This window comes from Branchiostoma lanceolatum, chromosome 19 (assembly GCF_035083965.1).
Source record: "Branchiostoma lanceolatum isolate klBraLanc5 chromosome 19, klBraLanc5.hap2, whole genome shotgun sequence".
Lineage (NCBI taxonomy): Eukaryota > Metazoa > Chordata > Leptocardii > Amphioxiformes > Branchiostomatidae > Branchiostoma > Branchiostoma lanceolatum.
The window spans coordinates 14,662,636-14,689,613 of NC_089740.1; the positions used below are offsets into that span (position 1 = coordinate 14,662,636).

The following is a 26,978-nucleotide window of genomic DNA, read 5'->3' on the forward strand; positions in this document are numbered from 1 at the left end:
GATTGCTATGGTACTTCAGTGGAACTTTTGGGTTTGATGCATTATAGAAACTTTAATTGCTGCAGGGCAACTATCCAGTTGAAACTGCAAATTTTGAAGTTTCTGCAGTGTTCTTAACCAGTTTAACACTGTGAAGTGAACACAATCAACAGATATCACAAAGAAAATACTTGTTTTATTTGGTGAATAATAAAACCTGTAATAAGTGATCATAGCTAACTCTTCTTAGTGTTACTCAAGAACATGGATTAACAAAACATAGATGGATACAAACAACATTTTCTGCATCATCTTGAACTACACAACTTCAAATGATACATTATGTAGTTATCTCAAGACTTTATATGTTGAAATTCCGTCAGATATGCTAAATACAACTGTTAAAGACAATAACATGATGTTGAAACTAGTCAAACTCAATACATGAATCTATAAAGTTACTGCTCAAAGCATGTCTGCTAGTTGTGACAAAATGTTGTTTTCTGTACAAGTATGTTAATAGTCTGGTGTAGTAAAGATGGAAACTGCATCTCTTGTCATGACTGGTTTGTGTTTCTGTAGAAGCAGGGACAACTATCATACACTATGGTCTGGTCTAGTGAAGAGGCAAGTCCAGCTCTGGTTGACATCGTTTGTTGTTCTTCAGTTCTTGCCGGTAGAACCAAAACCTCCCTCCCCTCTCTCTGTGTCGTCAAGGCTCTGTAGAATTGACAAAAATTAAAAATTGAGTGGTTGAATATGAGATATTGTGTAGGGATGAAATGGTACAAAGAAGAAAACTGAATGCACCAAATATCCAAGCGGTCATAAAATCATGGTTGAGGATAGAACAGTATGTAGAGTGTTGGTAATAAGGATGACAACTTACAGATTGTAGTTCTAAAAGCGTCCGGGTGAGAAGGTTAGAGGTGAGAGAGAGAAGCCGGCAAATTATAGGTGTATGTTTTGAGTACTGTAATTCACTTTATCTTCATGGTAGCGAAATTCCATGGTGTAAGGCAAATAGACATTTTCAATGAACTTTAACTTCACGGTGGTGGCAAGTGATGGAATCATAAATAATTACAACAGGTTTTCCACGGTGATGATAAGTTCATGGTACAGAGGTGACCGTGAAAACAGTGAACATAAAGTTACAGTGAAAGAAACAAGAATTACATTATCTACTGACCTGTTCTTCCTGCAGGTCTGGCATGAAGATGCGCTCACAGATCAGCTGGGCTATCCGGTCCCCTTTGTTCACTGTGGAGACAGAGATATGTTATCAACATTGTTAACATGTACTTAGCATAACAGTTCATCTGTGACGGTAAATTGTCTTGCTAAGTGTTCTGTGATGTGGTATGTGTGGGTCAAGACAACAGCAACAGCTACCTGCCTGCCTGTGTCACATGTTTGTGTATTGTGTCAATTCAATTCCAATAAATTCAAAATCAAATCAACTGACATTATGAATAAAGACTGAACTCACACTAAGACTTGGAAGACTCATAACTTACAAAAATGTTTGGTTGACAGCGTTATATATTACATGTACTGACCTTTGAACTCTTCCTTGCCGAAGTTGAACATGATGACGCCCACGTTACCGCGGTAATCCCTGTCAATCACTCCAGCTACAGGAAGATTCCAGGAAAAATATTCAAAATCGACAAAACTTTTCTCTCATTTTTTTCTGCACATGATTAATTGCCTGTGTTTCCTGTATGGTTAACCTTTGTTCATATGTCAATCTCAAGGGACTGAGGCATTGCTTTTGGCCTGTTAATCTACACTGCAGTTTCTCTTTATGTTGCCAGAGGGAGCAGTTCAGAAGGGAAGTCTATGAAACAATCTTCACATGAACCCCTATTTGTTAAGACAGTAAGGTAAGTACAAGAGTAGAGCAGAAGAGTAGAGTAGAATTTTCGGTCAGGTAGGACTGTTCCAGTTTAGACCGCTCTTCATTGTTGAATTCTTTTTCACTTCACTGTGTGGGTTTAAGTGGGTTCCAATGCTCTGTGGTTGTACTAACAGGGTGACATTCCATGTACCTGCCGAATCTGGCTTTGAAGGCATTCACTGAGGGAGCATTGATTCAAAACGATCAGAATGAATCTAAGATACAACCTTCGTATGTATGTGACAGCTGATTATACCCATTAGATAAAGTCCTAGCTGGATCAGTCCAGAATTGGGGTGGCATAAAACCAAGACTCACCTCCGACGTCTATGAAGTTTTTGTGTGCCAGTCCTGATCGAGGAGCTGAAAAATAGGACAGATTGTAAACATGATCAGGATAGCAAGTGATATCACTTACCATTCTGTAAGGTAGAAGGTCCTAATAATAGATGTCTTTACTATAAATTTACATATATTTTGTAGCTTAACTGGCTCCGTTGGAAATCAGTTACATTGTTAACTGAAGGGACCACCCTAAAGATTAATAAATAAACGAGCCTGATTGAATCATGACGTCATACTTTGTACATTGTACAATTGTTGTGCAATAAAATAAAGATATGTCATCTTATCAATTGGCTTGTGGCATCTAAGTCCATATATTCTTAACAGCTACCAGCCACAAAACATAACAAGTTCCACTCTACAGTATTACAATTTAGTTCTTTAAACCTTTGGCACACTGAAGAAGCCGTTTGACACCCATTCTCTATTGGTTAAAGAGTTAGGCAGCAGGGAGAAGGTTAAAACAATACATGACAGTAAACATTACTTACCCACTCTGCCGTAGCAGCCTTCGGGCAGAGCGATCTGGATGTCAGTCTTAGCCAGAACCTTCCCTTGTGCTGGGATGGTGTAGTCGTATGCACTGCAAGGATGGGGGAAAAACCATGTGCAATGTGCAAGTAACAACTGTAGTCAGCTCTCATAGACGTAATGCATTCTACCAGGTGCCCTAAGACTGATATATATAAGTTAGATTATTTACTGCATCGATACCATTTATGCTAGGTGGAGTCGACAGAAAAGGCCACATGTTAGGCTGAACATCAACGCAGATTACATGCATATTTCAGCAGAGTACTGTTATTGCAGACTGCTACCAGTTCACTGGACATCACACACCACAAACAAAGAAGTCAAGAAATGCATCCATACTCTGCAAGGCCCACTTGACAGTTTTCTGTCCTTAGTTAAAAAGAAAAAAACTGCAGTGGTTCGGGCATGTGTCTAGGGCGAAAGGCACACTTTCACACACAATCCTTCAGCCTCAGGGAAAGGCGGAGGGTGCGCGGCCGCGGGGACGTCCCCGTCAGTCCTGGATCACAGATCTTAAGGAGTGGACCAGTCATTCAGCCAACCAGATGACCAGACTGGCGGAAGACCGCCAGCAGTGGAGGGCTTTCATTGAGAGCTATGTTGCCCCGATGGCTGACTAAAGCTATGGGAGAGACAGACAGCCACCACATCAAAATGAAACAGTGTTCAGAGCCTCCGTGAATAGTTTTGCGTTTGCATCTCATTAATATGTATAAGCAGCAACACCTGTGCTGCATTGCTATGTGAACCAGTCAGAATTGCCTTGAAGAAGGTGACAGGGGGTCACCGAAACGTCGGTTGAATAAATCCCTTGGTTGTGTAAAAAGAGTATTTTTCTTCAGTGTTCAGAGCCCTTCTCTTGAACACCTTACTAGTAAGTGTGCAGGGATACTGCATTAGCAGATCTCTTTACACACATGAATTAATTTGTGCAATTTGTGTTTGTTACCTTTAGGATACCTTTAGGACGTCTCGGTGTTCGTTAGGCTTTAGGTGCGTGGCCCACTATTAAGTCCCTTAAGGCTTGACTGATTCATATAAACCACTACCTACACATGCAAAACTGCCATCTACCAATTTACCAGTTATAGTATGTAGATGTGCGACCAAAAATTATGTGTGCGCTTTTCAAGCCTCCCTTTGTTTATGCATGTGATTTTTTTTTAGCTACAAATATGCCAGTTTGTAAACAAATCTTCCCGGTCTAGATCTAATCTTTTTAAATCCTGTGATCTTATAACAACCCTACAATCATAAAATGAAATTGCCTTTTACATCTCTTCCGAAAATAACCTAATCGGCGTGTTGCAAATTATTATAAAATTTGGCGCGAAGGGGGAGGGGGGCACGGATACACAAACCCGAATGTTTTTACCTGTACAAATCGTAACCTGCCGCCTGTTTGGACCCTCTTGTTGGTGCCAAGGCGTGCTCGGTGATCTTGGCAAAGCGCAGGAGGATGTTGTTGGAAGGCATCTCGATTTTAGGGATCTTTGCAGCGGGCTCGGCGAGAGAGACGGTGTGTTCGGCCTGGCAAAGCATTTGTGAAAATGGCGCGCAAATTTGGCGCCAGTTCGGAGGTCAAAGTTGAAAGGTGTTGGTAGGTGAAAGATTTAATTTCTCGATAGCGTCACAGTATATCCGTTGATTGTATCGTTTACGTATGAGAGTTAAATATGATTGTTATCGAAATCCTTACTGTGGTTGTGGTAGCATATCATATTCAAATGCGTGTAGTTTTTTTCACCAGGTCGGAGGTTAAAGTTTAATCAAATTTTGCATATACTTTGAATATTGTGTCGCTGTATAAATGATAACAGTTGGTATATTTCTGTTCTTTTAACTGTGTGGAAGTATGGCAGCTTGGGGTGAATTTCTTTGAATGACAGAGCAGACGATCGGTATTCAGCATGACAATATTTGACGTTGGTGAGAATTAGAAGTTTCCAACCAGCCTACTACTGCTTTTTGCAGGTTAGTGAAACCGAGTTCAACACGGTTTGGGCGTTAGGAATGACACACTTGAAGGAGAAGCAGGTAGGTTGACCTGGGTGACCCAGGGGTCGAGGGTAGCCTCCCGGCTTCAGAGAACAGGCGTGTCACATTATTTCAAGCTGAGAAATCTTGATTGAAACAATTGTAAAATGTCAGTTTAGACGACTACCATGACAGCGAAGGTATGCATGTTGGCCAGGTGAGTTGTAGAAAGGTGAGGTTAAAGCTAGAATGTGAAATGTAACACCCAGATACGGTCGTGTGCTGTGAGCAGTGAGACAACTGAGCTGAGCCTGCCAATAAACCTGAGACGTAGGCACGTAGCTTGCTTCACAATAAGCCGGTTCACTGTTTGAACTGCGCATGAGTAGTGTAGTAGTATTCGTAGTAGTAGAACCTTTATTTTTCTTGGATAGCCCTGTCGGCTTGTACAACAAATACATGTAACGTTATACAAAATGTACATGTGTGGTGCATTGTAGGCAGAACGTCAAAGTTGAATGCTCCCGAGACGTAAACAAAGCACCTCTGGACATTTATGGAGGCATGGAGCATATGCAAGATCATACATGATCTAGATAGGTCTGTTTACATTAATCAGGGGCATTCACATTTGACCTTGCAAATGTGCAATTCAAACCACGAACGGGTCTATTCTGTAAATGATGATTTGTGATTGAGAAAGGACTGTTACTTTTGCCTTGAGTTTGTGGGCACTTTGACGTTGAGTTTTGCCTCGAAAACTCTTGCTGGTAAAATAATGATCGAACAAGTTGATAGTTGTCAACAATTTATTTTATTGCAAATCATTCCAATTACATTTATATACGTATATACATGTAGTTGGGTAAGCACTCTAGAACTTTAATAAACAGAGAAATAATGGCAGCTTTTTGTTCTCGTTGAAAAATATTGCTTGAATGTCGTGCCCCCTGCTTGTTGTGCATAATTCTTACTTTATATAAAGGGAAATTAATGTTATCTGGCATTTCTCTCATAACTTTAAATGTACAGAAATATCATACAACAAACAATTCCAACTATATGATTTTCTATCTTGGCTCTTTATGATGTCTTTTTCAAGTTATTCAATCCATAGTTTCTTCATCTTTTCAGACGTCTTCGACTCGTCTGACTTGCGCTTTCATGACGTCTTCATAAGACGGTGGAAGATCCCGTGACGTCATCCTACTCGTGCTAGGTATCCTGCTCTCACTCCTGACGTCACACGTCACGTGATTGTTCCGAGCATGCGCAGCGACGGACGCGTAGGGAGGGGGCGGGTGATGGTTGAAGATCATGTAGAATTGTCCCCTGTCTCTCTGGTGCGCATGTCTGATCAGGTTGTCATGGGAACCGTTAGGTGTTGTTTCTCTCGTGCTGCGAAACGGAGTGACGTCACATTGTTAACAACTTTCCTCACATTTCAAAGAAATGCAAACAAATGTAGCAGACTTCACTTAAGTGCCCTCTGGCAGATCACATAGAAACTGCAGTGTGGAAAGACAGACAAACAGATATGTCCAAAATGATGATTTACTCCCAAGGAGTAAAACAACTTGGCAAAGAATAAGAATAGTTTTAACACAATAGTCTACTCATGCAGACATTGGGGTAAGTACAATAAAACTAAGGACAGAAGGTATATTAATATGATCATAAAACCTCTGTGAAGTTTGCTCATATCATAATACAGACATATCCCATGAATGTACCGTTCTTGTTACTACCAAAGGTGTTGATCAATGAAATCCGCTAAAACGAAATTTACAACTATCTGAGTGACTGAGACCCCAACATGACCCCCATCGCATCTTTGTTTCAGGCACAAGCTGTGCGTTCCTCAGACAATTCCGAATCAGTTTGATACAAGCAAACTTTGGCTACAAAGGTTTACAATTACATTGTAAATATGCCTTCTATCAATCAGGTACAATGTCTGCGGCTGAATGAACTGTTGTGACAAGGCAAACCCTAAACATATCTAAAATGTACTCCAGCCCTACTGTTCGGTCACATTAGCTTCGGAGGATTGTTCACTTCATACTCAATCCCAGCAGTGGAGACAGAAATAGATGCACGCCTGCTGCGATATTATGGTTAGGCATAAGACAGATAATGTGGTGTTTCACGATGCGGACGAATTAGTGTCGGTAGGTAGGGACTCTCAAGGTTTTACTACACATTCCTACATCAACTGTTCAAAGCCTTCGTCTGTTAAAGGAGTTTGCAAAAATCAGTGACAAGAACACCTAGAAAATATGAAAGAATTTTCGGATTTTGGTTTACATTTTTATCACTCAGAGACAGATGTCTGATCCAAAAGTTTTGGGTACCTTAAAACGACATACGACCATGAAAAGGGTATTGTTGGCAGGTATTTACTAGGGTTGGTTAGGTATCCGAAACAGGGCTGTCGCCTGCTTTAATTTGTTGTCATGCCATTCAATGCTTGGCAGCGCATGTTGTTAATTTTCTGTCTTGTATTTGTCGTTTTAAGCTCACAAAAAGACATTTGCATCAATTTCATGACGCTAAGATTTTGTTGGAGAGACTTGGCATTTTTTTCTATCACAATATTCCGTCCTTTGAAAGAGAGACGGGACCTGGAAACAGTCGTGAACCGCAAACACACCTTTTTTTCTTAGGCCTTACATGTACAGATAGTGCCTCTCTAAAACCCAATTATTACAGACATGCAATTACAGCGGAGTGTCTAAGTGGATGGGTGTGCAACCGTCTCGCAGCGTTGAGTGGGTATTGAATCAAACCTGACAGACTAAAACGTCTGGCATCACGCTGATTTCACACGATCAGATATAATTCAGTAAATTTCACTGCAATGCACGTTACCCCAGTAAGGCGATGGTCACATTTCCAAGCCGGGGCCTGACTTGGAAATAAAAAAGAATTATACGTAATTTATTGTAAGGAATATTTTTTTATTACGTTTTGCGTGTTTTGTTTGTGTTTGTCGTTTAAATCGTATTTTTCATTCCCGCAAGCTACCCGGCCGGGCCCCGATTTAGAAATCCGACCCTAGCATAAGGTTGTTAGTTGAAAAACAATAAGAGATTCACGGTCGTAAATGTGACTACTCGTTGCAGGGAGGTTGTATTTCACGAGTTAGAGGCAGATGTTTGTTTTTATTCCTACCTCCGTGAAAACTTTGGTATTGTTTTTGTTGTGTCTGGTTTGTCTGCGTTTCTTTTTCTAAACGTATTTCCACATGATAAGCACGATGGGGACATTGACAGGAAGTTGGATCAAAGGTTCCATCAAGGTCCTAGGATAGGCTGTCAAGGTTTATTCCATTTCCTGTTTTTAATTTCCTGCTATATGCACATCTGTTGTCTTATTGGAAACAGTGGGGAAGTACATAGACAGAATCAGCCCAAAATTCACAATACTAGATACAATAAAAAAACACAAAAACTCTTAATTTTTCACGGAGGCATGCATGGGATTTTCGATTTCTTTTTTGAGGGAGGGCAGAGGGTGGGATGTACATGTACTCTAAATTTACAATCATTTATTTATGCAGGTAATCCAATAAGGTTGGCAATTGAAAATCAATTACATATCTATTGGCATAAATTTGGATAAGCCTTGGTAGTTTGGGTTGAGGGTCTTTCAGAATATATCAACAGACACGTATTTCTTAACAACAGCTCCCTAACATGGTTTGATAAAGATAAATTAGATAGATAGATTAATAGATAGACAGAAAATGTACAACCCACAGTGGTAATGATCGCTAGTAACAAACTGCAGCATCACAACTAAAAACTACATTTGCAGGAAAGTTCAGTCAAATCTTGAGCGTTTTCCATCGGCGATATATGTTTGAGTTTAAAATGGACAATTTCTTGTAGGTACCTTTACCCTTCCATGATGAATGTAGCCATGACCGGAGTACGAGATCAAGATCTAGGTTCGATAATGTTACCCTTAGGCTTTGAAGACACAGCTGGGTAGAAGTGTGAAGCGACAAATATTACCAACAGGGCGCTGGGGACGTATGCATTATTGATGGTGATGAATGTGGTTTGTTTCCAGGTCTATCAGTTTGGACGGACAGTTGAGGAAATATACATTATTAATGACCATGTGTGACTTGCATTCGGGTCAACCTCGTTTAGTACAAGGTTGAGTCCAAAACTAAGGCCATTTTCATCACAGCAGATTCATTTCTTTGATTTGAAATTCGGCCCAAAATAACTTAAGACTCAAATATCCCGTTTTGTTGTGCAGATTTGTATGATCGACTGACTTAATTTCAAAATGTGATTTCAAGATGTTTATTGACGGTCAGTAATGAACCTGCTATGATAGAAATTGCATTGAGTTTTGACCCACGTTCGTATGATATGTAATATGTAAATATACAATATGTACATCTGGACTTTCGAAAGCTTTGCATTGATTTCTTTTCCATACTACGAAAAAATGGCTTCCGTAGAACGAAATCCTACACGATGTAATATCCTTCTATCTGTATATCGCGAGAAAACCGATCTTAACATCACATTGAACATGCCCTATCTTCTCTTAGTTATCATTCTGCTGACATGATGGATCCAATCGCCTTCACAGTGTCTGCGTGCAAATAGACAAATACAGTAGATACATCTTAACCACCATGTATACATTATGTTTTGTTACCTGTATTAATATTCATGGGTTTTTTTTTGTAGCTTAAAAAAACGTACGGAGGTTTATAATGATGTTTTAAAGACAGATCTTTATTGACACAACAAAAGTACAGCGACTCTCGTAAGGTCTACTTAATCTATACATACATACATACATACATGCCAAGAAACAAAGTTCATACTAATGAGTTTGTTTACATGTAATTTGCTGTACAAACCTTGAAGCAGGGCTGCTGGCACTCCGCACCATTCCTGACCTGAACGTTCCGCTTGCTTCCCTAAACTCGGCTACAAACGTACCAACGGGTCGCGTATCGGGCTCGTCCTCGGGGGAACTTGCCTCCAGCCCCGAGTGGGACCGGCTGGTGCTCCGGTCGTACCTCAGTCCGGCTACCTCCTGGTAGTCCGTGAATGCACAGATGCAGAACCCCGGTAGAAGTAAGACTCCCCCGATAGACAACGTCAGTGGCCCGAAGATTTTCAGGTTAAACATTATCATCTTGTCTATAGATTCGGCGGACGGACTGAGCGATCTGGTATAAGCTATCAGGGTCATAACGAGCCCCGTCACCGTTGCAAAGAGCCCGATCTCTACCATAGTCAGAACCATCCCATGACCGCACAACGGCATGATGCTCCTCGGGAGAGGGTGGGGAGGGTGCCCGAAGAAATGTATGAATCGCTGCGATGATGCTGTTGTATCCTTACCAGGTTGATGCAGATCGCAGAGGAGAAAAACGAGCATCGGCAGCAGACGATGTGATGATGTGCTTTTCGTTCGAGTAGCGAACCACGACCTACCAACTGCCAGCTGTAATTGACGCTATCACCGGGCCATCGCACGCTGAGTCGTAAACGCAAGGACGCAGCGCTGACAGGTCGCAGAGGTCAGGCAGGAGATCACGGTGGAACGTCACGCAGGAAAATCCGGCTCTCAAGGCAGAAATCTTTCTCTTACCACTTCAATAGCCAAGGCAATTCATCTTACGATAAATCAGTTGCAGCCGACACACGCAGAAAGTGAAGAAACACTGTGACACTAGTATTTCAGGAAACAGTCCGCGCCAATGGGACTGGGCCTCTTGAGATGACTTTATAAGGACAGCATCAGCCTGCTCGTGATGCTGCCTGTGAAAGAAAAAAGCGGCAGAACTTGCAGATTGGGCTTCTCAGGATCGGTCGAATGACTCGAACCTACAGGAAGCAGGAGGTTCCAAATGATAGTGTTTTGCTCGCTCCAACCGGAGCGGCTCCACTTACGAGTTAACCGATCAATACACGACATGTGAATAATCATAACGTTGCCGTCAAGCTGTGGAGGAGGCAGGGAAAGGACACACCACAACGATTGGTTGTTTCGTCCTCTTCAATGCATCATCCAACCGTCCATGACCGTTGCTAGGCAACGCCGGAGTTTCCTTGGTGATAAAACTAGTTTATGGGCCACTGTTGAACCCCGGGGTCGGTGATGAATCCCCAGGTTAGCAGCAAAAGTCGGGCGAAGCCTGAAGTATGAAGAAACAGAGCAAGTCACGAAATATGTTGGCACCAGGTGGTTTATCAACATACTGGTTACTTCTAACACTATGAGGAGGGCACTGTGTCACTGTCATTCTTTTTCTTCAAGCGAGTCTTAATGAACAAGATCCAGTATCTTCATATGTTTGTTACGGGTATTTAGCATGGAAATCTAAACCATCAAACCAAACCCAAACCTGTACAAGTGACCACCTCTACATAAAGATCTCCAGACCAATATGGCCACTAAGAATCATGTCTATAGTGACCACACAGACCAGATTGTATCGGTCCCTCAAATGATCTTCGAGGACGTATTTGACTGTAAGTCCACCAAGTACAGCATGCACATTTGGTCATGAGCGTCGCCACAGCTCAAATTACATTACGAAGTGTCTTTCAAGACGTGACTGTTTCTACAGACACTAACTTCAGGAATTCAATTGCGATACTTGTTACCTGAAGCATAAGGTATAGAATTGGAACTTGCCTAAATATGGGGATAAATGCTTTGTTGCACAACCCAATAACGGTAAAAGTTCGCGTCAACCAACCGTTACCGTCAACATAATGAAACGACGCTCAATTCTAAAACCCAATACCAGTGTTATTTTAAGGGCTTTGCCTTCCTCAATCCCACCGAACCTATTTTTCTTCGGCGTTCTACATTATTGAAAGCTGTCGTAAAGATCCGGCAGTTCCCCGAACCTGTCATCAATATTCATACGCTCTACAATCCCCCTGATGCGATCGCTCCGCTTCTGTCTTAACCGTTTTAAACTAATACCATGCTGAAGTCATGACGATGACTCTGGAATGTTTCCAGCGAAAAGAACCATGAGGGGAGGGGAAATGAAATTAACAAAGATTCAGAACACAACGACATAATCTACATTTTACAGCCTGTTCCCGTAACAATTATATTGAATTATACGATCAGTATAGGCATTAATAAATATCAACGTATACATCTCTGCCACAATACGTAACATAAGTTTGTACAAATATTCGTTTGGACGCACTTATTGCACAGCCACATAACAAACGTCACCAAACTCAAACATGGAGTTACGTACTGAAACAAATCACTTAGGCATTGATGTTATCGCTAAAGGTCGTGCAATAATAACAAATTGCTCTGAGTGCACGAATCAGGGACAAGCTCAGAAAGCTTTGGGGACCCGTTTATCATCAACATTGTAGTTTCAAGGTGTGTGGGGGTGTTTTGGGGGTGGGTGGGGGTGTTTTGTGGGTGGGTGGGGGTGTTACCGTATAGTTAGAATTCTCAGCGCCTTAGGACTGCAGTTGTTTCGCGAATAGTAACACCAGATTGGTGAATCAACGGATATCAAGGTCAGGTTCTTTATACAGGACCGAAGGATAACTGTTTGCCGACGTTTTGATTGTTATTCTGCTACCTTCAGAGCAATAGCTACAGTCAATAGAGCCCTGAAGAAGGCCGCAGGCGAACTACAGAAATGTTTACAAGCAATTATCATTATCACATTTTGAAACTGCAGATGATTAGAACACAGAGCTGTCATTAAATGTTCAATAGTATGGATGCCAGTTTTGTCTATATCTGTACATTATTGTGGGGGGGGGGGGATTGGGGGTAACCTGATTGTCGCCCCTTACATTTTCTGTTTTATGTTCCTCTGAGCACTGCTTTTCAGAGAGACGCTGGGTACACACATACATAAAATACAATATATGTACATGACAAAACATATTTGTTCACTAAGTGCATCCAAAACATGGATAGACTGCATGAAATTTTTTAGAAAAGATCCATTGAAGTTGTATTGCTAGCTATAGGCTTTTAAGGTTTGTTCAATATGTACTCTGAATGGATGCAAACAGTGCCAACATCAGAAGTCAATGGATAGACTGCATTCGCAAACACTATTTTAAAGATACATCAAAGTTGTTTTGTCAGGCTTTTAAGGTGTATTCAATAAGTACTCTGAATGAATGCATACAGCGCCAACATCAGTAGTCTATGGGGTTTGCCTGGCAAATCCTGTTAATACCTTATCAGGATGGATAACGTTATTGATTTGATAGCCCGGCACATGAAGGGACCCGGTCAGCTCTTGATGCGATCAAAAAGGAACAAATCGTGCACCGAATCGACATGTTGTAGCTGCAGCAGGATGATACGGAATATTTTTCATTCGACACGGAATATTTTTCGCTATTATCCGAAGGTTTGATTGTTTTGTTAATTTCTATTATTTTCTATGTTGTATAACCAGAGCCCGTTGCCACTTTGCATTTTTTTAATGAAAAATAGTATTTTGTTCTCTATACAGAAAACATTAAACACTATAAGTAGACAAAATAAAGTAACGACGGACTCAACTTGTGCAACGTATATCCACGCTATCACTTTTACAGCATGAAAAATAACTCCAAACAGTCAAAATGTGTAAAAAAACAGATACTATCCAATCAAGATGTTTAAGCGATTTACTATGTAAAAAGCTGTAACGATTTTAATGTACTCTGTCAGTTGTATGCTGTTTCTGTACTCCTGTAAGATTAGCTACTTACTTATTACTTGCATGGTAGCTAATAGAGGACATAAAGTATCAAAGTATCCAGATTTCCAAAATAAAGGATACGACGGACACTGAACAGCTAAAAACGTGTACCTGTGTATAGGTTGAAGTATTGCTGACAATATCCTCTACAATACTTCTAATGTAAGTTGTATCGTACTTGTGCAATATGTGTTATTATGATCATTTCTGATGATTTCTGGCTCAATTCTAGACCTCTGATGGAATAATTCATTCTTTTTCAAAAGAATTTATGTAACAAAATTTCAATATGCCAAGGAATTCCAACTAAATCGACCAGAAAAGCCGGCGAAAAAAAGGAACAGCAAAGATCCCCTGACGGCCTTTCAAAATGTACAACATAATATAACATTAAGCCCCGTGTGACCTTTTGGCAATATATCAATAAATCCCAGAGAAAAATAACATTACCGAAGCGTAACGTGTCGCTGATAACATTAACGATTTTCCCATAGCTCGTTTCTAACAGACGCTAGGCGAGAATTATCAAATAAAGCAAAATAGATGCGCTTCACCGTGGAGACCTTTACAATACACAGCGCTATATAAATTGCTCTCCTATTGTCAATTTCATTTATTCCTTCTTTATGGCGCACATTTTATTAGCATGAGAAAATACATGGGCTGTTGGAAAGGTCACGGAATGTTTTATAAAGAGTTAATATTTCAAAGATAATGTGCATAGAATTGTGTCTGGCATTATAGACACGTTCTACAGCAGTTTATTACACCTTTGCCTACACTAAATATATTAATATACATGTTATAAAATAATATCATCGTATAAAGCGTCATTAATCGAGACTAAAAGGCAAAGGATCTGATACGTGTAGTACTTTGATCATTGTGTCATGAAGTTGGATTGAAAGTTTACTATTTTTGTGCAAAACCTTTTGTTTGCAAAATGCCAGTCTACATAGTTTAAAGGACAATCAGTAGTTTTTCTAACTCTATATCCAATTGGTAGGTACCTGCATAGGTCTAATGTTTGATAAAATTCGCATTCTATTCTTTCCCCTTTATATGGAATCCTTGATTACTTGGCAATGCAAACAATTGTCTGTACCAGTACCCTAATTCAAAGCTGACAATCACATAATGCAATAAATGCTGTTATAGTATGAGATGTGCACATAGAGTACGCCAGTGTAGCTTGTATGACTATGTATCGTTGCCTGTGCCTACGTTCGTACATGTGTTAGCTGCCCAGTCTGGTGGGTGATGAATAATGTGCGAAGGACATCTTTAAGACCCTTCCTTTATCTCAAAGGCGCCAGCTGTCAGCCGGGACGCTGTGACTTACTTCCTGGAACATCCCGCTTCCTGAACATCAAGCCCCAAGGAAACGCACTTTGACATTCAGTGGAACTTTTCTTCATAGTAGACTTTGACTTATGTCGGGTGCCAGTCTCCTTCATCCGTCACCGGAACCACTGTAGCCGCCCAGAAGCTCCTGTCCTGCATAGCCTTCCCCATGCCATCAGTTTGTATGCCAGTGTCTCTTTTAAGGACATCTATGTATGTTAAGGGTGGTCTTCCCTGTCTTCATAGTAGAACTTTTCTTCATTGTACCTAAGTCGTTCTAACACCGACCTACCGTCGCATTTGTCTCGGCATCTGTGTGCGTATGTGTATGTGTATGTGTATGTGTATGTGTATGTGTATGTGTATGTGTATGTGTATGTGTATGTGTATGTGTATGTGTGTGTATGAGTGTGTGTGTGTGTGTGTGTGTACATGTGTGTGTGTACATGTGTGTGTGTGTGTGTGTGTGTGTGTGTGTGTATGTAATTTTGTTTCAATATCAGCGCACAGGAGCCCAAACCATACATTTTTGGTCTCAAAATGGCCCAAAATGCCATAACACTAGTCCTGGGCAGAATTTTAGATGCCTCCATATCTATATTTGTTCATAATACATTAAAGTACATGTGGGCCAAGTTTGATGCTTTTAGACAAATTTGCACAGCCGCTGGACTACCACAAACGACATGCTCTGTTGGACCATCACTAGCAGAGCAGAAGCAATCATTTCTGTTGTCAACATTTTCACGCCAGTTAAGCAACTTGAAAACACGCTGACAGCGAATCTTCACGCCAGTTTAGTGACGTAAAAACAGCGAATCTTCTGGGTGATTGTCAGCCGTGAATTGCAGCACGCCCCCGCTAGCGTTGGTTTATGTCCATTATCAGGCCGTTACAGCTGGGAGGTGTCCTAGGCCGGGCGATGAAGTGGATTTAAGTGATCACAAATCGCAACGTAGCGGGGAAATCTGTAAAGCTTCTTGCTACAAAGCAATGTGCTCGCCTCTCCGGCAAATTTTAGAACTGGATAAACCCAGTCTTAGACTTGAATACCTAATCAGACAGTGCTGCCCTACAGCTTTACCTTAAGGGGTACCTGTGTGATCTCTAGATGTGAATTTTAAAGCCAGGTGCATAAATCAATGGTGTTTATCAGAAACACGTTTTCACTTCACAAGTTTTCATTGTTTGTTCTACATTTTTACTATCATGTCAGTAGTTTCATCTCTATTTCCTCACTTTTTCTGCATAAAACGTTTCTATTATCCTTCATGTATGTGTATCATTGTTGTGCTTTTTTTGCCTTCTATTGTATATTCTGTTCAGTGGCCTAGCTTATACCAGCATGCCGCTTGCATATGGACACTCGGTATATTTCGATCTATGGTTTAAGTTCTATAAAAGCTATAGCCGGTTGTGCGACGGTAAGATAGCGCTACATGCAAATTAGAATAAGAACTTTATTGCGCGACAATTGTAACTGGTACAATGTATGGCAACTTACCCAAATGACGATTGAACTATTGCTAATAGCTAACAAGTTTGAATAACTAATCTAATCGATAATGAACAGTAGAAATACGGTATCAAATAATGTACATGCTAATGCTTTAGAACAGTATGTTGATATTAGTATGCTGTTTCAGGATTGTGTAACGTTGTCTCGTTTTTGCACAGAGTTGTATACAATGCATACATGGCACGTATCGTGCCTTGTACTGTGATTTAGACATGATCAAAATCCAATAAAATTCCAATGTAAACCTAAATGCCACCCATAAACATCACTCTGTGCGCCCTAACTGCAGTGGAAACTACACTACACAGAGTGCTAAAGGGATTAGAGGGTTGTATAGGTGCATCATGGCGTGTAGCTCTGACGTCAGAGTTGTGACTATCAGGCGTTTGGGGTTACAGGCGTCTTTTTGCATGTTTTTGTGTTTGTCTGTTTGTGTATCTGACCCATATGAAAGGAGTGAAGTCTTCCATCTTTGCTTGACGATGTTTGAATGCTGTTCATTTAATATCAAAGCAGTTTTGATATCTTAAGTTTGCCGCTGGTTGATGGGAAACTATTTGAACTCAGTTGGTCGCGCGTTGTGTTCAGCTGACCACAAATGGAAGAGGGATGATTGTCAATAAGAGGGCTATTTCCTGCCGCCGTCCTTCACAACCCATGATTGCTTTGTTGTTCAGATTTATAGGAGAGACTGAGTTTCAAGATGACCACAGCCTTGAAAGGCCGCCGGAAGGTCACTTCCTCTTAATCTGACCCACTTACAATAATATCGTAGAAAGCTAAAATCTTACCTGTATGATGCAAAATGGCTCTATAGTTCCATGTCAATTTTCATTCTTGATTTTTTAAACATTTAACATTTTACAGCTGCTAGGATGAATTAAGGTGTGACATCAGAGTCAGTTGGATTCCTAGCCGAACACGTGATTGACATCGTTCAATCGTGCCCTGTATCTTTCCACCGGCTTGTTGTGTCTGACGACGTGCTCTGGTGAATCCATCACTCTCAGAGCAGAAGCAGTCATTACTGCACACTGCACAGGACGCTTAACAAGATTAGAGGCTTGTGGGGGTGCATCACGGAGAGCAGGCATGACGTCTGCGCTGTGACTATCAGGCAACGTTACGTCTTCACGTGGGCTTGGAGTGAGCAGATGGTGCCGAATTTACCACCAGTTTTACCACCATTATACCCAACAGTGTAAGGTGGCAGAGCTTAGATCTTACAGGTAAAGTAAGTGTGTTTTGTTATACCACCTTCAAAACATTTACGTTGACGAAACGATGATCTCAATCATTCTGCCATATACCATTTTTTTCTCTGATTGTTGTTGTTCATTTTAATACACAAGACAGTTACACGGGGAAATACGTGGAAGTCTATATTTTCTTTACTGTTTCCCATGTGCTGTTTTAAATGTAATGACCTTTCTATCAATATATGGTTCAACAAAGCACTGCGGTAAAGATAATGCACCGACCTTTGAGACGCCCCCTTGCTCATCAATGATTACAACGTCATAGACACAGTGGTGAACCCATTTTTCGACTGGCGTTGTCTCCAAACCGGCAATATCTTATGAGTTGATCCCTGATTGATTGTTAATGAGTAGCAAATGGTCATAGCATGCAGATCACAGAGACTGAGTCATTATTCTTCAAAATGATATTGGCATCCGTCAAGACAAGAACTTACGAGAAGGTCCCATAATCCCAAGATCCTATGATCCTTACCGGGAGTGCAATCGTGATGATACATGACCTTCCAAATTTACATAGTGACGATTGATACCGGGAAAGGTGAGACGATCGATACCCGCTTCCAATCACAAGTTTATATGGCCTTAGTACCCGGACGGATGACGTAGTACCAGGTCGTAAGTACCCGGATGAATGACGTAGTTCGAAAGTAATGTCTTTAATGGGGTATTTAATATCGATCGATTTTTCCCGAGCATTTTGTCGTAGGGACACAGTGGAAAATTGTCAATCCTTACCGGTATTGATTTTCGAGATGGCATTATTGAAAAACAGATTCATTATCCGTTTTGATGATCGTTCTGCAAATGGTGAAATGGAATTTGGGCACAGGCTTAGACGGATTTCTCATTTGCATATATCTGCATCTTCAGAGATTTCCAAGCCCCCCTTATTTTTGGTAAGTAATAGAATGAATGTTCTATTACATTGACAAGACAACCTTCTATGATATGTCTCCTCCCGTGTATTGATGCCGCCTGGCGGAATCAGAAATAAGTGCAGCCCGTAGTGACTCATTAAAATGTGACAGGATAAGTTCCAAGGCAAATATTCACTGTGTTGAGGAGCTGGCTGACCACACGCCATCAATACCATTATTATCTTCGCCGAGTACTATAGTACTCGGGGTAGATTATGTTTTCGGTTGATCCAGCTGTTTGGTGGGTCTGTATGTATGTTAAGAGCATAACTCAAGAAACCTTTGATGAATCTTTATGATTTTTGGTAGGTGTGTAGTGGTTGTGCAAAGGCAGGTCAAGTTTAAAAATGGTTTACCTTGCGTTTTTGAACAGTACTGCAGCGGACTTTTAATTTTTGTGCGTTTGTATGTAGGCGAAAAAAGTGACGGAAACGTTAATGGATCTTCATGATTTTTTGCAGGTGTGTAGATGTTGTGGAAACAGAGATCAAGTTCAAAAATGGTTCTCCTGGCATTTTCCGTCGGTACTGCAGCGGGCTTTGTGTGGATGTGTAATTCTTGTGGACAACATAACTCAAGAAGCTGTTGATGGATCTGTATGATATTTAGTGGATGGGTAGGGTTTACGAAAAGGAAGGTCAAGTTCGATAATGGGCCTTCTAGCAAGTACTTAAGGTACTGCAGCGGAGCTTCAAAATTTAGTGGCATATTTTCTGAAAGTGCTATGGTCATGATATTTGTGTGGTAGATAGTTCATGCCACAAGAAGTAAGTTCTGTAAGTTTGGGCCCCCTAGCAGCTTGTTTAGAACTGCAGTGGGTGTTTTTGTTTTGACATTCGGACACGTATTACTTGAGAAGGGGTGAAGAGATTGTCGTGAAGTTTTGTATGTGGAGAGCTCAGATGGTGCTTCACACAATCGGTGTCAAATTATAGAAAACAGGAGCTAATTTGCATAATTAGTAAGGATAATTGTAAATCCATTACATTCCATAATGGGGCGTGTGACAGTGTTCCCGAAACAGGCCAGCAGAAGGCCTTGCCTAGAAGTGTAAATAAACAGATGGTGTACATAAATAAACAAATGGGGCAGTCTCACTACAATTCAAACAAATGTGTGGGTCCGGTTTTTTTTAAAGTGTTCAGTTTCTGCATTTTTGTCAAACACATGGTTGGAGACATAAAGGAAAGGGAACCAAATAGAAAGCCTTACAAAACACCTAAAAACATGTGAATAACCAGCCGGACCAACTCCTCTGCTCAGAGAGTACACTGCTAGGTATTACCTAGCACCGTATGGAAAAGTAACATGTAGCATGTCTTGCAAAATGTGTATGATATGGAATAAAGATTTATTCTATTCATATATATTGACTGTACCATCTAATTATAACTTTTTTATTGACCAGTTATAACATATATCAGCACACTATACACATATACTAGTCCTGTACCACCTAATGAGTTTTATCCCTATCTAGACTGGACTCATTCTCTCCCCCCCCCCCCCATCATAACTTTCAAACGGTATGGTGTATGATCAAGTTTGCAGGAGGTGATAAACATGTAAATATTAATCACTCTCCACAATAAGCCTTGATTATTTGGCGAAGATAATGTGTTCGTGGAACTCTAGTTAACTTATGTGTAACCTAGAACAATGAGTGAGAATATCTGAGTATTGAAGATACATATATATATATACAGTGTTCATTAATTTATGTTCACGTGATCTCCCGACCTGTATCAGCCGGAACAAAGATAGTCAATGTTAGTTACCGGACGGGCGGTCATAGGTCGATCGTGTTTTCCCAGCCTGACCTTTGACATCTGAAGTGAACCACGTAAAGACCCGTGGGAAAGAAAAACAGGGGTTAGGCTTTAGACTTTTCCCATAACGACACACAACACCCACGCATGGTAAAAACGCATCATGAAATAATGGAAGGAACCAACAAGAGCATGTTTGGGGACCGCATCGTTTTTTGTTTTTTTCTTTAAATTGTGTATCTAATTGAAAGAAGAAAAAGACACGACAAGACACGGCAAATAAAATGACTACCCCACAACTTAAAATCTTCGCACCACTTAGCAATTGCAGTTCGTATTTAAACTGTTTCGCATAAAATTCCCTAAAAACTATTTCCCAGTGACACGTGGACAGTGAGAAGTGGTTTATTCCCACAGCAAGATAGCAACAGGCTGAGAACGGACGACAAGAGTGGATAGTAGGACTGCTCTGTATCTTCCATCAAAGTTCTACATTATTGTGAGTACATTGCTGTCCGCTGTAACAGGAAATAATCACAACATCCAGTTCTTGCAAGAACCCTTGCAAGAGCTCTCATGTTTATTTTTCTGCTGGTTATGATATCCATAGGGGAGGGAAATAGCGTTAATCGTTCCCAGCGTAAGACTGTGGTGGTATTTATTTTGCAATGCGTAGATGTGAGTGATGGAGTCTAAATCTTACCCAGCATGTGATGGTATTTTTTGTTAATATATAGATGGGAACAACAGAGTCTAAACCGTGCTCTAACAGACTGACGGACTGACATGATGATATTCTTCAAATGTATAGATGGGAGAAACAGAGCCTAAATCGTATACAGCCTAACACTAATTTTTTTCTGTTATATTTAGATTGCAGCGAGAGTCTAAGCCATACCCAGCTTAACACTGCAATAATATATTCACATCCATGAAAAATGGAGGTATAGTTTTTTGGAACATTGGTACTGCAGCATAACGTCAGTTTATTTGTACATTTTGTCCTGAACATGCTATGGTTTTGAATTTTTGTAATGTATAGATGGGTGCAGCAGAGTCTAAAGCTAAACCGGATACGGACGATGACGTCACCGTAGATCCGGTCTGCGCAGCCGCGGCAGAACTGGCCAAGCAGATGGTGAAGGGGCCCGTCAAGGTCATCCCAAGGACAACGGAAGAACACGAGATTAATGCAGATGTTGCAAAGGTGACCACTGAATTGCTATTCACGCCTGCAGGAATGCCCCCATCTCAGTAAACTTAGCATACAGCCACCCTATTGAGTAAATGAAAGAGGTTTTATAGAAGGGTAAACTCTACCAGCTTTGTGTTAGTGCATGAACTAAAACCTATATCTTCAAAAATTATCAGCTGATAGACTACCATTTTAGACCTACATTGACGACAATTGTCAAGTGTTGTTGCAAGTAGCTACTTGCAATATAGATCAAAGCCATAGGCATAGCCAACAAAGAATACTGAAAACCTTCAGTACCTTATATAAGACAACTATAAGAAATACGGACGTATTCTCATTTTCTTTAGGTCAAAGAGGCAACTGATACACTGCACATTAAGGAGGACGCTCACACAATAGTGATCACAGGGGCCTCTCAGATAGCCGCCAAGTTTGGAGGAGGGCTGGTGGGAGTCATCGGGAGAATTATGGCGGATGAGTTGTGGTCTGCCGTTTTCCCGCATCTAACCGACCTGGCCAATGGCGGCATCAGCCACCTGGTGGAGCAGCAACTGGAGCAGGGCGACTTGGACCGGATCAACGGGGTTTGTTTGTTTGTTTTTCTGTTTGTTTCGCATAATCAGTAAACTGGCCTAAGTTGTGCACGTCAAACTTTTGCAGTAACTACAAGCTACGTAAGACTAGACTAAAAGGTTTGATCCGCTCAGATCTGGATGGAACTCTTTTCGATATGTGCGGTCGGTTCTTTAAAGGAGTCCTAAACTCCAGAAGGCAGTGTTAGATTCTGTATCAATCAATACATAATCAGCCGATTTTTTACAAAATTCTGCTTGTGGTGAATTACACAAGATGTGTTTTTTAAAACAATATTATACCTACTAACCCCCTGCAGACCCTACCCATGTATTCCCTATGCGTTAACATACATATTTGATCATGGATATTATCGGTATAAATGAGGGTGGTTAAGCAAAAGAAGAAGGCAAATTGTTAATAAGATATAAAGAACACATAGCAAGACGAGTTTTTCTTAACCACCCTGACATTCTTTTTGTAATCTAACTTTTGTCAGTCCTCGTCAGGCACATTGTATTGAGGCTGAGGTTGTTTGGAGGGTCACCTGGGGAATTTGGTAGATACTGAATAATTTTTGATGCGCACGGGACTAGTGGGTACTTTATCGCATACTGTAAAAATTATTCATGTTTACTTCCTAACATTATCATCTCTTGGAAAATAACTCCCCCCTCTGGAATTTAGGACTCCTTTAAACGTGCTCGAGGTGTGACTCTCTTCGAACACGGGACGTCCAACTCTCTGGAGGACGTCCCCGGTCGGTGCTCATTTTCCCATGAGTCTATTAAGGAAATAGTTGTGCCATTGCCAAGTTCACAATAATAGGATTCACTGTTGAGATTCGAACACAGAACCTTTATTTTTAAGTCAACAATCCTAACCGAAATACCGCCTTGCCACAATGTACCAAGGTGCTTCACGACTTTGAGCAGGCGCTCAGGATAAACTACGCCGACGATAAGAGGAACAGCGACCTCGCCGACCCAGCCGACCGACAGCGTCTGCACAGGTGCGTTTGTTTGTTTGTTTGTTTGTTTATTTATTTCACCAGGGAATACAAATCGTGCTTCTCAATGTGCGCTGGGGGAAAGACCCTAGACAAAAGTCATTTGCATCAAACTCAAACACAGTCACAAGAGATAATAAAAAAGTTACGCAAATTACTAATTGATACAAAACCAAGGTAACTTAAATAACATATACATGAAATCCCATAACAAAACTAGAAAGGTAACATGCACGCAAATACATGATATTAACTTCGCTTGTCTAGCATTCCAAACCACTGATCAGTTTATTCTTACTCAAACACATTCATATACATTTATATGGTAGCCAGGCCCCTCCAGTGCTTGCTACAAAATGAAATCGAACACTACAGGGTCAGCTACGTACTAGTAACCATGGTGACAGCCGTCTGGTCAAGGTCGTTGACCTTATCTGTTTTCGAAAGAAAGGTTACATAATAATTGAAACGATGATGTAATTTTTCCATCAGGTACCTGCTGACGCTGGACGAGCATCTGCTGGGAGTGATCGGCGCGATGATGCAGGACCGCATCGCCAGGACCGGCCTGCCGTGTTTCCTCCTCCTGGCCGGACTGCGACTCGCGCTGTATCAGGTTCAAGTTCAAGTTCGTTTGTTTAACAAGTGGCGTACACACACTGGTCATTGATCATGACCTGGCTTCGAGACAACCATATTGTCTACTACTACTACCAGCTTACTCCGTGAGGGAGTTGTACCACACATAGTTCAGCGTCCAGTATTCCCTATCATGCATCTTTCAGTTTCATCATCATCATCATCATCTTCGCGACTTTTCAGTACTTAGACTCAGTGGGCCGTCATTGTTTTCCACATCGCTCCGTTTGCTGCTGCCTGCTCCGGATCCCCCGCCCAGCTGCAGCCCATCTCGGCAAGGTCACGCTCAACAGTCCATTTCCATGTCATGGCCTGTCCCCCTCTTTTCTTCCTGTCTGGCACCAATCCAGCACCACCCTAGGAAGCCTCAGCCTAGGCATTCGTACAGCGTTTCAGGTTCAAGCAGTGCCTTTAAGATTGCTTAGGGACGGGCGACCTACTCTCCTTTCAGCATCAGGAGTCCATAGGAGGAGTTTTCCTTCTTGGTCATTAGGAACCTACCCTTTTCCGATTCTACGGACATAGCACGCATTCTAAATTTTTCCTCTGAAAGGAAATGGCAGTGATGGATCCTGAGAACAAGTTCCTGGGTTGAGAATTATGTCTATTTTCCCTACTAACAGGGGATGGCAGTGGTGGACCGAGAGAACAAGTCCCCTGACCAGAACCCGGCCCTGTCCTCATTCTTATGTTTCTCTCTTACAGGAGATGGCGGTGGTGGACCCTGGGTTGATAAACATGTCTATTTTCCCTCTAACAGAAGATGGCAGTGGTGGACCGAGAGAACAAGTCTCCTGACCTGAACCCGGCCCTGTCCTCATTCTTATCTTTCCCACTAACAGTAGATGGCAGTGGTGGACCCTGGGTTGAGAATGACGTCTATCTTTTCCCATAACAGGAGATGGCAGTGGTGTACCCTGGGTTGAGAATGACGTCTATCTTTTCCCATAACAGGAGATGGCAGTGGTGGACCATGAGAACAAGTCCCCTGACCTGAACCCGGCCCTGTCCTCATCTTTATGTTTCCTCTAACAGGAGATGGCAGTGGTGTACCCTGGGTTGAGAATGACGTCTATCTTTTCCCATAACAGGAGATGGCAGTGGTGGACCCTGGGTTGAGAATGACGTCTATCTTTTCCTCTAACAGGAGATGGCACTGGTGGACCATGAGAACAAGTCCCCTGACCTGAACCCGGCTCTGTCCTCATTCTAATGTTTCCTTCCAATAGGAGATGGCAGTGGTGGACCCTAAGAACAAGTCCCCTGACCTGAACCCCGCCCTGTCCTCATTCTTATGTTTCTCTCTAACAGGAGATGGCAGTGGTGGACCCTGGGTTGAGAATGACGTCTATCTTTTCCCCTAACAGGAGATGGCAGTGGTGGACCCAGAGAACAAGTCCCCTGACCTGAACCCGGCCCTGTCCCCGCGCTACGCCACCCCGCACACCGGCGTGGTCGCCATGTACGCCCGCGAGTACGCCCAGCACGCCAGGAAGGTGTGGGCCGAAGTGGTCGAAGACCGCAAGAAGAAGATTGTCCTCCACACCTCCCACTTTTGGGGAATCCCGTTTTTAGGCCAGCAGCACTGGTTTGATGACGCGGCTACTGGCGAGGTGGGCGTGAAGTGCACCCTGGAAACGTTTAAGGAATACGAGGATGCGGAAGTGGAGAAACTCGGGAAACGATTCTGCTACCCTGATGGCATCGCTGCTAATTGGGAGAAGTTGGTTGACATACCAATCAATACAAACATTGAGGACGGATCTGGTTAGTATTTGTTTTTGTTTCTTTAAATTTTTTAAATTTTTCTACTTATTTGATTCTAGCTGAATTTATGTGAATGAAGTGTACAAGGCTCATAGACGGAATGTAATTTTCCGTAGGGACCAATCTATAAGTATTTATGATAATTTTCTGTTTTATAATTTTCTGTTTTCAGAAGTCGACCACCAGGAGTTAGTTTCAGGATATGGCAGATTGGTTACAGGAACCTAATAGTAGCGTGAGACATAGACTTAATAATACATATATATGTTACACATTGTCTATTTTAACCTTTATCTAAGAGCTTGGATTTATGTCAATGCTGTTTCTTTTGTAAGTTTGCGATGTTTTCTCTGCGTTAATGTGCGTACAGGTTTGAGTGCTGCGGGCAAGAGTTGATTTCGACTTTCGAATGTTGAGCAACAATATTTCAAATCTGTATGCAATGTGAGGTTAGATCCTCGATGCATTTGTTAACACCTAATGTTAGAAAGCATGATTTAAAGCTAGTATTCTGGTATATTGGTAGAATGATGATTCTGTATTCCTCAAACACCCATGAGTTCTAGCCCGATCGCGATAGAGACCATCAATTGTTTAATTAATAACTTTCTGCACATTAGTAGGGAAGCTGTACAAAAACCATTGAAAACATGGTTCTTTTTCGAAGTGGGGGATAGCGGATATTCTCCGATTTATATTTGAACTAATCATTTAAAGATTAGAGAGAAATATTGACTGCTAAGTCATTTCAACTTTATTCTGGTATTTGATAAAGGCACACGGACTTGATTTTAAGGATCGCATCACCTTAAAACTGATCCAAATTATTGTTAGAATAATACAATATATCTTTAAAAATGTTGATTTTTTTTTACAGCATCAACTACTATTATACATAACAGCACATCATTCTTATTGAAACAGGCAAATTACCTTAATCTAATACTAGTTTGTAAGTCATTAGGTCATGAAACAGGTTAACGCCAGATTTGTTCCCAAACATTGGTTATCCTAGACAGTAATGTCGATTGAAATATCTACATTGTTAATTATCTACACCATAATCACACCTGCAATTATGCAGAATATTAATATTTTATCTATCACTGTAATCATAATTATATAGAACATCAAGAATCGGGATAACATATGAAAATCGACATGTCTAAAACCTATGACCTTAACTACAAGCATGTGGATCCAACAACTGATCCTAAAACTGTGGATCCCAGACAAAACATTTTCAAACTACATGAGAACAATGAGCAGCGCTGTTATGCCGTGTGAAATACATGCTAGATTAATAGAAAATCAATACAAATTCAATACAACTTTTTTTGATAAATGTGATCATCATTGGTATCTATATTACTTAAACTTACTTAGACTTAATAGTATTTATATTGCAGAACGTTTATTACATTTGATTTTCATTCAACTTCCCTCCACACACACACACACACACACACACACACACACACACACGAACTCACAAACTCAGACATA

At 41.2% G+C, this 26,978-nt stretch overlaps 3 protein-coding genes across 4 annotated transcripts; 1 reads left to right on the forward strand and 2 right to left on the reverse strand.

Moving 5' to 3' along the window:
* Window positions 1–155: 155 nt before the first annotated feature.
* LOC136425544 (deoxyuridine 5'-triphosphate nucleotidohydrolase-like) lies at window positions 156–4,339 on the reverse strand. Its single transcript, XM_066414463.1, has 6 exons — window positions 4,137–4,339; window positions 2,719–2,810; window positions 2,201–2,245; window positions 1,542–1,616; window positions 1,172–1,242; window positions 156–699 (listed from the first exon to the last, which is right to left on the reverse strand). Exons 1-6 carry the CDS (start codon window positions 4,301–4,303, stop codon window positions 643–645), a joined length of 507 nt encoding a protein of 168 aa, XP_066270560.1. The 5' UTR covers window positions 4,304–4,339; the 3' UTR covers window positions 156–642.
* Window positions 4,340–5,541: 1,202 nt separating this feature from the next.
* On the reverse strand, window positions 5,542–10,920 carry LOC136425541 (uncharacterized). Its single transcript, XM_066414461.1, has 2 exons — window positions 9,630–10,920; window positions 5,542–6,136 (listed from the first exon to the last, which is right to left on the reverse strand). Exons 1-2 carry the CDS (start codon window positions 10,154–10,156, stop codon window positions 5,869–5,871), a joined length of 795 nt encoding a protein of 264 aa, XP_066270558.1. The 5' UTR covers window positions 10,157–10,920; the 3' UTR covers window positions 5,542–5,868.
* A 6,382-nt stretch (window positions 10,921–17,302) lies between these two features.
* Window positions 17,303–26,822, forward strand: LOC136425538 (uncharacterized). 2 transcript variants are annotated; one of them, XM_066414455.1, is made up of 8 exons: window positions 17,303–17,567; window positions 20,667–20,785; window positions 21,329–21,493; window positions 21,832–22,068; window positions 22,972–23,069; window positions 23,559–23,682; window positions 25,073–25,472; window positions 25,645–26,822. In XM_066414455.1, exons 3-8 carry the CDS (start codon window positions 21,329–21,331, stop codon window positions 25,698–25,700), a joined length of 1,080 nt encoding a protein of 359 aa, XP_066270552.1. In that variant the 5' UTR covers window positions 17,303–17,567; window positions 20,667–20,785; the 3' UTR covers window positions 25,701–26,822. The 2 variants fall into 2 exon arrangements, with proteins under 2 accessions (XP_066270552.1, XP_066270553.1); XM_066414456.1 differs by lacking the exon at window positions 20,667–20,785.
* The last annotated feature ends 156 nt before the right edge of the window (window positions 26,823–26,978 follow it).